General features: G+C 45.1%; 1 protein-coding gene across 4 annotated transcripts in view; it reads left to right on the forward strand.

Moving 5' to 3' along the window:
- sema4c (sema domain, immunoglobulin domain (Ig), transmembrane domain (TM) and short cytoplasmic domain, (semaphorin) 4C) overlaps nt 1-12,423 on the forward strand; it is an 85,887-nt gene extending 73,464 nt beyond the window's left edge. For all 4 annotated transcript variants that reach the window (XM_056419237.1, XM_056419238.1, XM_056419236.1 and 1 more), the window contains 6 exons: nt 385-598; nt 2,923-3,038; nt 4,812-4,969; nt 5,526-5,617; nt 5,856-8,432; nt 10,891-12,423. In XM_056419237.1, coding sequence (XP_056275212.1) covers nt 385-598; nt 2,923-3,038; nt 4,812-4,969; nt 5,526-5,617; nt 5,856-6,751 — 1,476 coding nt within the window. In that variant the 3' untranslated portion in view covers nt 6,752-8,432; nt 10,891-12,423. The remainder of the gene's footprint in view (nt 1-384; nt 599-2,922; nt 3,039-4,811; nt 4,970-5,525; nt 5,618-5,855; nt 8,433-10,890) is intronic.
- Nucleotides 12,424-13,117: the final 694 nt, after the last annotated feature.

Genomic DNA, 13,117 nt, shown 5'->3' on the forward strand with positions numbered 1-13,117 from the left:
GAGGGGGGATAATGAAAGAGGGAGGGGAGTATAAATGGGTCAAGTGAGTTTCTGTAGCAATGGAAGTGGAAAAGAGCAAAAGCTGGCACGACACGAAAAGCTAAGAAGGTAATGATCCAGGACGAAAGGAAAGGAAGCAGAGGAAGGGAAGTGATGGTAGGCGGATTTCAAAGGGAGAGTGAAATATAGATGGAGAAGAGGAGGAGAGAACGGGAAAGAGGGAGGGAGTCATCTCAAAGCCAGCGAGCCATGCCAACCTGTGCCAGCTGCATCTAAGAAGTTCCCTCACCTCTTTCTCCTTCTTGGCCCTCTCGCTCTTCCCTCCGTCCTTTCCTCCCTCCATCTCTCTCCCCCCCGTCTCTCTGTCCTCTGTCTGTGCCGCAGTGTATAACCAACTCAGACAGGGAGGCCGGCTACAACAGCTCTCTGCAGCTGCCTGACGCCACGCTCAACTTTGCCAAGAAGCACCCGCTGACCGAGGACAAAGCTCTGGCTCGCCCCCTGCTGCTCGCCAAGGGTGTCAACTTCACACGGCTGGTGGTGGACCGGGTTAGCGCCCTGGACCAGCGGGCCTACAAGATGCTGTTCATCGGCACAGGTACAAACTACATGAGGGGAGGCGAGGCTACGTGATCATTATGATGGGACATTAAAATGTCGAAAGAAACACAAGACGAGACTCAAACCCAGAGAAATCTGTGCTGATATTTAATGTAACGGTGCGTTTCATTTGTTCGCCTGTCTGTCTGTGGCGTCTTGTCCCCTTTACGCCCTCTGGTTGCTCTCACTACCGGGAAAACAAGGGAAACACCAGGTGATGCGTCAGAGAGTGCAGAAGGTCGTTGTCGAGACACGTTATTGTTTAATATTGTTTGCCATATACACGTGATGGAGGATATTCACTTATTGCTAGAATTAATTGATTTTGTCATTGACAGCGGGGGTTGTTTCACAAGGAAAACTAAAACACACACGATCCCACAATTTTGTTTTGATTGAGAGACCCCATAGCGGCTGAAATTACTTATTATTATATACTTAATGATTATAAATTACTGATATTCCCATAACTCTGTGGGTAAGTCTGTGTTGATGTCTTTGCGTGTGTGTGTGTGTGTGTGTGTGTGGGTGTGTGTGTGTGTGTGTTTTGGGGAAGTTGCACACAGTATCTGTTGAAGAGATGAAAGCTCACAGGTCATGGCAGCAGACAGGGACAGGTACTGGCATGAGGCACGGTACAAGATGCCATCTGGCCAGACTTCAGCTGGGTTTCAATTAAGGACTTGATTTGCATGCCGATATCCACATTAATGCATCAAAGGAAACATCTACGTATGCACGACTTAATTAATACCTCCAGTCGTAGCCATCAGGCCCATATGCAGGTGTCCTGTTTTGGCACGGATCGAGAAATCCCGCCGGAGCCTTAATCCGTCATAACGCAGATCCGACGGTAGATTCCAGGGAATGTGGATTTGAATGCAGCCCACCTCGTGAATGGAGAGAATACTCGACTACTTACCATTCAGATCACTGCAGCGACTGTGGAAACTGACAACAGCGGACTCGGGGGCTTCTCTGCTGGCACGCGGGGAGGCCGACCCGGACACACACACAAACCAAACGCACACGTGGGCGCACACTCACAGATTGATACACACCGACGCACTGGGATGCGCACACACTCTCGCTCCCTCAGCCAACTGCAGTCATCCCCGCTTGACGTGCTTCACAGCACAGACTCAACAGGGCCCCTTGGCAGACACGCGCTGGTAGAGCCAATTGGGCTGCGGGCTTGATTAGCTATTAGCTGCAGCGTAGCGACAGCTGATGCGAAGAGGAAGAAAGAGGGAACACTTTTGGAGACGCCTTTTTTTTCTTTTTCACTAAAATAGACTACAGGATTGAGGGATTAGCCAACGCTGGTCCCTGGCGACGGGAGAGGCGAGAGTGATGATATGCTGCTTGCTGTGTATGTGTGTGTGTGTGTGTGTGTTTCACTCAGACCCCCCCCATCGCCGGCTACCGAGTTAGTTTTTCATATTATCCGTGACGGTCTCTTAATCGAGAGGGCCACACAAAAAAGTATGTGTCAGCACGTAGCACTATTCCATCCATGGATACACACACACACACACACTCACACACATCAAGGTCACCCCAGCAGCGGTGCCTGAAACGCTTTTCATCACATGGGATTTCAACTTGTTCACAATGGCATACATGAAAGGAGGAGCACCGGATCTCCTCCTCCGGCATCAGCTCCCCAAACAGCACATAAAAAAGTCGGCAAATGTCTGATGTTACCTTTAAGGTCTTAAAAGGCCAAGAACAGCATCTTGACTCTTTAAAATTCACCTTTAGATTGTTTTCTTGCTGAGCTCGACTCACTTCTAGCTGAAGAAGTCGTTTTCTTTTTCTGTCTTTCTCAGTTGCAGAGTTGCATGACATTCTCGTGCTGCCGCAACGTTTCACACATGGAAGTTGATGAAAGTGTTTTTCTTGGAAGCGATCGCAAGCGTACCCTTCCTGTCGAGAGTCCTTGTCTTTTATTGACTTTTTTTAACATCAACATTCAACTCAATTAGTCGGGCATCATGTCTGTGGACAACTTTAATATTTAAAGTAAAATACGGCTGCAGTCACAGCAGGTGTTTGTTTGTTTGCAGATTCTTTATACTTCAATTCATTGGTATGCCGGCACAGCTGAACAGCCAAATTGATGAAATCACATTTTCATTATTCAAATGAACTGGTGTGCAGTCGTAGCTGTGTACTAAAATATGTCTTAATATCATATCAATGATTTTCAAATCAGCTGTTCTACGGTCAAAGGTGCAAATCTTTTTGTTTGAAAAATGTGCACTTGAAATGAAAGTGAGCTGACTCCTCCTTCCTCTCTCTCGCTCCTGTGTGCTGCAGCGGAGGGCTGGCTGCAAAGGGTGGTGATCCTGGGCTCCGAGGCCCACGTGATCGAGGAGATCCAGCTGTTTGAGACCGCGCAGCCGGTGGACAGCCTGACCATCTCCCACTCCAAGGTAAGGACCAGGGGAAGGCATGTCTCCCTGTTATTTCACTGAATGTGTTAGTCAAGGGGAATTGTCGCAATTTAAATTCTGCAGACTTTTAAACTATTCATAGGGAACATTAAACAGCTGTGTAATGTTCTTGTGGCTCCGGAAGAGCTTTGTCAAGTCTGAGAAAAGTGTCCCCTGATGGTGTCACCTGGGTTAGCTTGAATTATGCAGGTTTAGATGGAAAAGGCTGTGTTGAAGAAATTGTGTTTTACTATGTGGGTGTTTACCTCACAGGCAGAGAGGTCTAACAAAAGCTAGCTTTTTTGGAGCTTGGCCCACACTAGAACATAAAAGGTCACAACCTCTGTTTCGTCAACTGTCACCAACTCAAAAAGTCCCAAATAAATGAAAAAGATGGCAGTCACAGAGAGGGGCGAGACGTGATGCTCATTTGAACATCAGGGGGTCATTCACAGCGTTGCAGTTTGTTTTTACATATGGAGTTTGACAAATAAAATGCACAAAGAGAGCTTGAGAGAGTAGTCTGAATCCCGCTTACCTTCTCACCTCCCCACAGCCAATCACAGTAAAGTGGGCTTGATTGGTGCATTGTCTGTTTTAAAAAGAAATGAACAAATTGTCCCATCCAGCCCTCCAATTTTGATGACAGCACATTGCGGGCTTAAAGGGTCTAAATCACCGCAGGATCCCTTTTTAGATTCATCGCTTCCGTTTAGTCGAGCAAATACAACGTCCCAAAATGCATTACGGCTAGTGTTGGCATTTCAGTTAATTCATTTAAGTCCGGATACATTTTTCTTCAGAACATGTTAACAAATTCAACAAATTGAGCGGGATTTAGAATGATTTTTGTGATCGTTTGAGCTTTTATCTGCTCGTACTCATCTTGAATAGGAAAGCTTTGCCAGGTGCACGTTATCGTCATTCACTCCTCGTTGCATTGTTCTCTGTCTTTTGGAGAGATAAGAACTCTTAATGGTCTCTCAGGGGGGATGGTTACTCAGGTTTGTTGGCACAGCGAGCTTGGTTCTGGATTATATCCCTCGAAAGAATAGTTCCGGAGCTCCATTAGCTTGCAGTGCTGTTGCATCACTTTTCCATTGCTGTTGAATGATAACCGGCTGACTTTATCTTTATCTGCCGTCCTGTTAATATCTGTTTTTGCCAGACACTTACAATCATACATCCAGTGACAGGCAGCCTGGTGCCTCTGGCCTGACGTTTTTTATTAACGCTGCCCCTTTTTCTGATCAAGTGTCACCTCGTGAATCCAAAACCCTCTTCACAATAACAGTAATTACAACCCTTTACCTCAGCAGGGATTTGAACCTCTGCCCCTGTTGTTTTCTCAACGTCCCTGTCCTGTCAACCGAGCGCGTGTGTTGACACCGGCCGTGCCTCCCTGTGGTTCTACGATGACATGTACGCCGATCGATGCGGTTTTGACGAGGCGTTCCCCGCCCCCTAAAGCCCCACTGCTTATCTCATTAACGCCGGCTGAGCCGCGACCACACTTTTTACAACGGCTTTTGAAAAAAGAGTGCAATCCAGATTGGATTGGAAGAGGGTCAGGCGGGTGGATTGTTATTGTAATTGAGAGTGATTATCCCATTATCTCCCATAACTTCTAACTGAGTCCCTCTCTCTCTCTTTCTGTTTATCTTTATCCTTGTTCTTCATCTCTCTCTGGTTTCTGTCTGCGGGTGATGGCTGGATCTGCTCTCTGTCTTCTTCTTCTGCTTCTTCGTCCTCTCTCTCTCTGTTTGTTTGTAGAAGTACTTGTACATCGGCTCTCGTTCGGAGGTTCTCCAGCTGCCCTTGGCCAACTGCAGCCGCTATCAGTCCCAGCCAGACTGCCTGCTCGCCCGGGACCCCTACTGCGCTTGGGACAGCGAGGGTCGGGCCTGCGTCCGTATCGACCTCCACCGCGGGTGAGACCAGTACCTATATGCACCCATGCATTCATACTGTATTCCACATGTGAAACATACAAAAGGCTTTTTCTATTAATATTTGTTGTCGCCTTCCAGTTGCAAGAGCGGCCAAGCCCCTGGAACAGTATTTAAATATGATGTGCCCCTTAACTGGACAGTGAAACCATACTAAACAAAGTCTATTAACGAGATATAAGCAGCTCTTAACCGAAGACGGAAGCTTCTTTTACTGCAGCTTTTGCAGACTTTCCCCCTGAAGCTGTTGCATAAAATCCTCCTACTTTACATGCCGTGATGTCCCTGGTGGTCGGACTCCATAATCCAGCTGTGATCAGAGCTGGGTAACATCCAGCATGTTGTAATAAAAGACTCGCACACTGTATTGATCTATTTAAGAACAGTTGCAGCTATTTTGTAGCTAAAATATTATCTAAGCATTTGTTTTGATGTGTTATCAGACGGTTATTTTGAGTATTATTATGATTATTACACAGTTGGTGTAATAATAATTCTGATTATTAATCTCCCGCTCTTTCTGCTCTTTCCCCTCTAGCTCCACCTCCTCCCTGTCACAGGACCTAATGCTGGAGCGGTTCAGCCGGGGAAAAGCCAAGTTTGATAAGCCCGTCTCCATCCCCAGCCCTGGTGAGTAAGGGGTCACACCTCAGTAGTGGCCCCTTGTGGGAACATCTGTCAGTGCAGGAGCAAGTATAGGAAATGGACTTGGACTCAGTGAATACATTTGGATTGAACTGAATACATTGAATAAAGCAGACAAGTGCCGTCTAGTGTAGAATATGAATTTGAATTATTATGGCTGACGCCTCTTCTTTCTACTCTTTTCTGCACCCCCTCCTCTTCCTCTCCTCCTCCTCCCCTGCAGAGCACTCCCGTCTGAGGAACGTTACAGTGGTCGTGGGCTCTGACATGGTGCTGCCGTGCCAGCTGGTCTCCAACCTGGCTCAGCCCTGCTGGGTCCTCAACGAGCGTGAGCTCCAGCTGAGTGACCCCGAGGCTGGAGGGCCGCGCTTCGACCGGACTCTCAAAGCCCTCGTCGTGCCCGAAGCGGGCCAGCAGCAAGCGGGCCGCTACATCTGCTACTCTGAGGAGCAGGGGGTCAAGTTTCAGATGGAGCGCTACCAGGTGGCCGTAGTCGCCAGCGCTCCGGTCTTCATGGAGGCTCGCGCTCCAGACAGCAGCATGGGGCTCTTCTGGGTGCTGGTCATCACCCTCGGAGCGGCGTGCCTGCTGCTCCTCGTCGCGGCGCTTTACTTGCGCCGGAGGCTGAAGCTGGCGCTGGGAAAGGGAGCCGACATGAAGCCTCTGGAAAGCACCCTGGTGTACCCCATCACCCTGCCCAAGGAGCCACCCACCTTCGTGCCCAGCAAGATGCCCACCGACGAGGACCGCTTCTGGGAGACCGGCGCCAACTACTACTACTCCGACGGCTCGCTGAAGATCGTTCCCGGTCACGCCCTGGGGCCCAGCAGCGTCAGCAGCACGGCGTCGCCCAGCGCCATTCCCGGCCAGCCCATCCACTCCCCCAGCCGTCTCAGCCTCACCAACATTCGAGGCTCGGGTAGCAATGGCTACGTCCGCCTCAACCTGAGCACAGCAGGGGAGGAGAGGGCTAGCGGGGCTGGCGCTGGGGGCGGCGGGGTGGGAGGCCTGGGCGTGAGCGGGAACGACTACTCCAGCCCCTTCAAGGAGGAGCTGAGACGCACTCTGCAGCAGAGGAGCGTGCTGCCCGACGCCAACCCCGAGGAGTCGTCCGTCTAGGCCCCGCCTCCTCCGTCTCCATTCTCTGAGTTGGAAAAAGAAAACAACCAACCTACCTCCCTCCTTTTGAGGATGCCTGCTCTCTCTCTCTCTTTCTCTCTCTCTATCTTTCAGTGACACGCTGTCAATTCCCCATGCTCTCTCTCTCTCTCTCTCTCTCACTCGCTCGCTCTGCCAATGCCTGTTTGGCTCACTGTTGACATTTATAGCACACAGCATGTTAAATATAAACACTCATACACTGTGTTCGCCAACGTGCACTCCTCTAATTATTATGTTCTGGGCAACATGCAGTCTTGGTTGTGGCTTTTTCTGCTTCCACTGTGCAAACGCCACTTGTGTACATTTTGTATTTAAAAAAGGCTGAACGCAGAGGAGAACACCTCAAGCATCGAAAATCAAACAAATGGCGTTACATTTCTTTTTCTGAAGGGCACAATTTCTTTTCTGTTGAGCGGACCAAGAGTGTTTCTTCGCCCGCGTGCCGAAACCAGTTGACGAATGGCAAGTTCAACCGGAAATATTGAACTGATGCTCTGTCCTTCTGTTCCTTTGAGACTTTTTCAGCTTACTGCACTTAAAAAACTGGAAGCGCGTCTTCCCTTTTTTGTATTTCGTGAGCCAAGAGTGCGAGAGCGGTATATAAAAAGACTAATTAATCTCGAAAGCAAGACGACAATCATGTCCCCGTAGCAGGAGCTCTGCGAGGAGACGAGAGAGCGCCAGAGACAAAGAGAGGGGAAATGAAATGGAAAATGAAGTGAATTGGAGTAAAAGATGCAAAGGGTGGGGGGGGGTTGAATGAAGGACATTCTCTCAAGACTTTCTCTGCTCAATTTAAACCCCCCCACCACCACCACCCCCATGTTGTATTTAGCCCTGGAGAAAGCCCTTGATCCCTTCCACTTCCAGTTGTTGTGACGGTTGGTTTGACTTAAGACATTTCTTGTCGTTCTTTTTTTCCAAGTCTCACCGACTACAGCGGCGTTCAAACGGTTATCAAGTGACTAATGGCTCCACTCTGTGAGTGACGATGTGAGGGCGTAGCGTTCCTCGCTCAGGCCTGCACGGTGACCTTCAAACGCAGCTTGGAGTCCAACATACTGCAAGTGCACTGCGAACGACATTCATCAGAGTCAAAGTGTGTAACAGATATGCGTTTTGGCTGAGCGCTCTCGGACGTCTGTTCATCACTGTAGTAGGAAAAACGGCTATTTGCATTCGGCTCTTAGCAGCAGGACAATAACTGCACACTTCATTCCTAATTGAAGCTGACATGAAGACATTAGGCCAGGAGAATGTAGTTGAACCGTCACTGTTGCGACCGCTGTGGATGTCTCAATAAGTGCTTTATATTGTACGTGTGTGGTGAGGGCGGTGACTTGCACTGCCAAGAAGGAAGCAACCCCTCCTACGCACACCGACACACTCGCAGTCCTCTGAATGATCCTGGATGACAGTGTGTCTGTGACGCACCAACCCTGACCCCCCCCCCCCCCCCCCGTCTCCCCTTCTTACCGATGCCCAGAGACTGACCCGGGGCTACTGTGGACTTATACTGAGGAAGAGCACTGTAAAACACACACACACACAGTGCTGATGGACGAATGGACAGACTGATTGCTGCCACGCAGACAAACTGCTGGCTCCAGGCGGGAGACGGCCGTGAACAAGTGAAGAGGTATTGTTCCACTTAATTAAATTCATGCAAACAACGATTTCTAATTTCGCTTTTTTGTCTGCTCAGTGTGGTTTTTCAAAGTGATTTAGTCAATGTATCTGTCTGTCCCTTAAATGATCACTGGAATGAAAGTGGCCACATTTTGGTTCCTGGTTGAGAATTGAATTAGCCGGTTCGATACCACTCTTCCATCTGTCCGTGAGACCATGAGACGGTTAGCTGAACGAGCATGAAAAACTGAAAGCACGGGCAAAACGTGGCTCTTTACAAAGGTTTTTAAAAAAGGCTCATTAAATTGCACATCTTGTTTGTTTAATCTGTACTCAACTGAAGTGTAGAAACAAAGTCGCCAACCTCACAAAGTCAATGCTGCCGGCGAGGAAATGATCTGGCATGTAACCCCCCAAACTGCTGTTTGTTGTTTTACACTTAACAAAGGAGTCATTATGTGTTAATTGTTGAGCTTTAGAGATGGAGCCAGAATAGCTGTTTCCCTTAGTCCTCAGTTTTTGTGCTAAGCTCAGCTAACTGGCTCCAGCTCCATCTGACAGGCTTGCGGATGGTATTCATCTTCTCATCTGACTCTCGGAAAGAATGAAAATGTGTGCATTTCCCAAAATGTCAATCTTCATTTAAATGATGAGCCAATACAGATTATCTTACAGAGACCAGCATTACCCACAGTTAGAAGACTGATCTGCTAATAATCAAACAAAGCTATTATTATTACAGCATATTGGCTAGAGAATAAAACCAATCAAACCCTAAAGCTATAGCTACCTCGGGTCACCAGGTGTCCTGCATATGTGTCCCTCGTCCCGCTTTCCACATATTGAGACAATTTCCCGCATTTTGATTGGCTTTAGTTTTTAAAAGTTAAATAACTGCAGAACATGTACTCTTCTAAAATATGGTGTTCATCCAATGGCAGTGAAGAAATCAGAAAAATGCCATGTCAATCAAACTGTGCACATGTGGGTCAAGTGCAGGTTAAGCTGTCGCCGTGTTTTTCTATGAGGACAATTGCGAGTCACCATAAAGTCACGAGCAATGCAAATTTAAATGTAAACTTCCTTTTATGCCCACTGTGTTTAGTTAATGTGGGATTTGGGAAAGTTGCATTCAAATGAAATATGTTTGTTAAGTGCTTGACGTGCACGTAAGGCCTAACCTGTAACCTGCATAGTCATTTACTTGCTACCCAATCAACCAGAGGAGATATAACCACATTTGGTTTGTTTGGACCCCGATAACTGTTTCATACCGTATCACATTGCTGATGTTAGTTTGCATTGTGTGGTGAGTTTAGTAGCAAGTACAGCCCTACAGAGCTGCATGTAGCATGTAGACTCATCATAGGTTCTGCTTCATTCGACCCGGTTCCTTCTAATCAAAAGATGTCCTTGTGGCAAATTAAAGTCTTGAGGGGACAGGTGCATCAGAGACGTTCCTAGCAAATGATAAGAAAGGAACCTCCACTGCCTGAAGCCTGCGACTACAAGATTTCATAAAGAAGGAAAAACTTTTCAATTTGACAAGGATCAAAATAAGTTGACTTACAGGACTGTCTCAGAAAATTAGAATATTGTGATGAAGTTCTTTATTTTCTGTAATGCAATTAAAAAAACAAAAATGTCATGCATTCTGGATTCATTACAAATCAACTGAAATATTGCAAGCCTTTTATTCTGATTTATTGCTGATTATGGCTTACAGCTTAAGAAAACTCAAATATCCTATCTCTAAATATTAGAATATCATGAAAAAGTATACTAGTAGGGTATTAAACAAATCACTTGAATTGTCTAATTAACTCGAAACACCTGCAAGGGTTTCCTGAGCCTTGACAAACACTCAGCTGTTATAAATCTTTTTTTTTACTTGGTCTGAGGAAATATTAAAATTTTATGAGATAGGATTTTAGAGTTTTCTTAAGCTGTAAGCCATAATCAGCAATATTAAAAGAATAAAAGGCTTGCAATATTTCAGTTGATTTGTAATGAATCCAGAATGCATGACATTTTTGTTTTTTTAATTGCATTACAGAAAATAAAGAACTTTATCACAATATTCTAATTTTCTGAGACAGTCCTGTATAGGAAGAACATTGTCAGCCTGAAACGTCTGTTTAATAACTATATGTTCTGCTACCAAGATTCAGACACTTTATGGAACCATTTCATTCCAACCTTCTACTCATAACTGGAAGATAACAACATATTGTTTCTTATATTGTTTTCTAGTCACCCACTCAGGAGGGTATAATAAGGTGTTAGTATGAAGTAGCTGAATACATTATCCAATGCACCAACTGCCCAGAATACGATTTGTTCCTGGCTGAAAAAAGATAACCTACTTTCTGATCCAATTTCAAGGAATCTTTCAAATACAGGGAAGACCGCACGCATATGTTTTCTGTGACTAAAACGTTGTCCTCTTTCTGTGCTTTGTCCATTAGGAATGGCCTTTGTGTTTGGGACGTGTCTGCTGGGACCACAGGAGCACAGCAAGAAGGAAGTGGAAGACAGAAATACCTTGTTTCGCCCCCACTGTGTACAGAGCTCTGAGACAGATGTAGAATATCACAAATGATCCCAAGGTTGAAGAGGTACCCAGCCATCAGCACTCCGTTTTAACGTTGCATGATCCTCTGCAAGTGGACTGCACATCTTTGATATGATCATCCTTGTACAAGCGCATCATTTTGATCGGCCTTTTTTGGACTTTTACAGACACTAATATTGTGGAAGAATAATGCTCTCTTTGAAGAAGAAGAAAAATGTATATGTCTGATTTTATGGTTCAAGGGTTGTACAGGAATTCATGGCTGCATTTTAACATGTTTACTTTTTCTGTGCCTCTTCACCTTTTGGATAAGCCAAAGTAGACTGCAGTTGCTTTTGTTCTTGTTGAAACACCTAAATTAATTTGATTTGAATCCGGATCGATATTTAAGTCTCGGCAGTCCGTCCACTTTGCTCCACTGAGCTGATGTCTGCAACCTCTCTGCATATTGACGCTGCAGCTACATTTTCCCACAAGCAAAATGTCTTGAGGCTGATGGACTTCCTGTGTTCTTCCTATTTATGTCAGTAGTGATCTGCTGGACCCAATTCTGTATCCCCTCATTTTATGAGAGGCTGAGTAATGTACCAAAACTTTAACCATTATTTAATTTGTCAGCTCCTAAAAACCAAATATGTATCTGTTGATTCAAAGCAGATCAGTGATAGAATGTGCCCACTTTATATTATTACATCCCTTCAGCATTTAGCGAAAACATGTTCGCTCTCTTCACTGGTACACGGTTATGTCTTATAAAATATTTCCCTTTTACAATTAGGCATTTTATTTTACAGAACATGTTGCAAAGAAATAAAAGATAAAGGAATACAGGTCTCAAGCATAAAAAAATGCATGTTTAATGTACTTGATGTGCATTTCTTTGGTTTTTAAACGTTTGTTTGCTCATCATATTTTCTCTCACACATGGCTTTAAGTTCAACCGTATTTCACATTATTATTTGTATTATTTTATCAACCTGATTTTATTTTACCCCATTTTTGCTCGTTGGTTATTGATCTTTTATGTTTGTTTTTCAAATATGTTAAGTAACTTATTTCACTTGTACAAACGTGTTGATATTTATTATCATTGTACATATGTCCTTATTTTTTATATGTGTATATATACACAAATAAAAATAGAGATATACTCGAAGTATGTGATTTTTTTTGTAAGGAGGAAGTACAGAAATTCTAAACATTAACGTATACTACTTATCCTGTGAAAACAGTAGTAACATGTTTTCAGTGGCTCTGGAAAGTTTTTTATAGAATCTGAGAAATTGATCCTTATGATGAGTTATTTTGGCCTGAGCTTGCCGTAAAGGATTCAAGGATCATTATTGTCATTATGCAACACAGGGATGCACATTTGTAACACAACAAACCCATGAAAAAAAATTCAAATAAAACTGTAGTACATTCCTGTCGTGCAGCAGCAATAATAACTATTATCTGGGCAGATAATATAGTGGACATCTTCACATTAAAAATGCAATATGAGGAAAACATTTTCCATCAACTTTGACTGTTTGAGCACCAAGCATCATGATGTAAACACAGAGTCTCATCGCACCGGGGTCCTGCTCTCCGTCCTGCTCTCCGTCCGTCAAGTGCAGCTTCACAGAATGGACGATGGAGCCAGGTCTCTGTGAAGATGTGGGCTCAACAGTCCCAACCCTTCCTCTGCCGGGTTCACCTGAAGTCTTATTTCATCCATCTTATTTTTCAGCATTGGGCATCAAACAGCCAGCAGTAGGCTGTGTAGTGGAGTAGCCTTAGGTGCTATAGCTGGGTTAGCTTATAGCTTCCATCTCTTTTATAAATCGGAGCTTCCAATAAATACTGGGGTCCAACAACAAGAAGCTATTGGGATGCATTATGGGGACTTCTGAGTGCTCACATTTGATGGAAGAGCAACACTGAATCACTAAAGTACTCCTTCAGCATACACATGAAGGTAAACACTGGACTGTGTTTAAATATTTCAAACCAATGATGCCCAACCAAGGTATTTTGGTATGTACATCTACAAATTCATTTTAAAGAGGAAAATAAACACATAACTTACAAATTGGTGTGAGACTGATCTGTATTTATCGGCATGACTCCAGAAGACA

Source organism: Pseudoliparis swirei, chromosome 7, assembly GCF_029220125.1.
Source record: "Pseudoliparis swirei isolate HS2019 ecotype Mariana Trench chromosome 7, NWPU_hadal_v1, whole genome shotgun sequence".
NCBI lineage: Eukaryota > Metazoa > Chordata > Actinopteri > Perciformes > Liparidae > Pseudoliparis > Pseudoliparis swirei.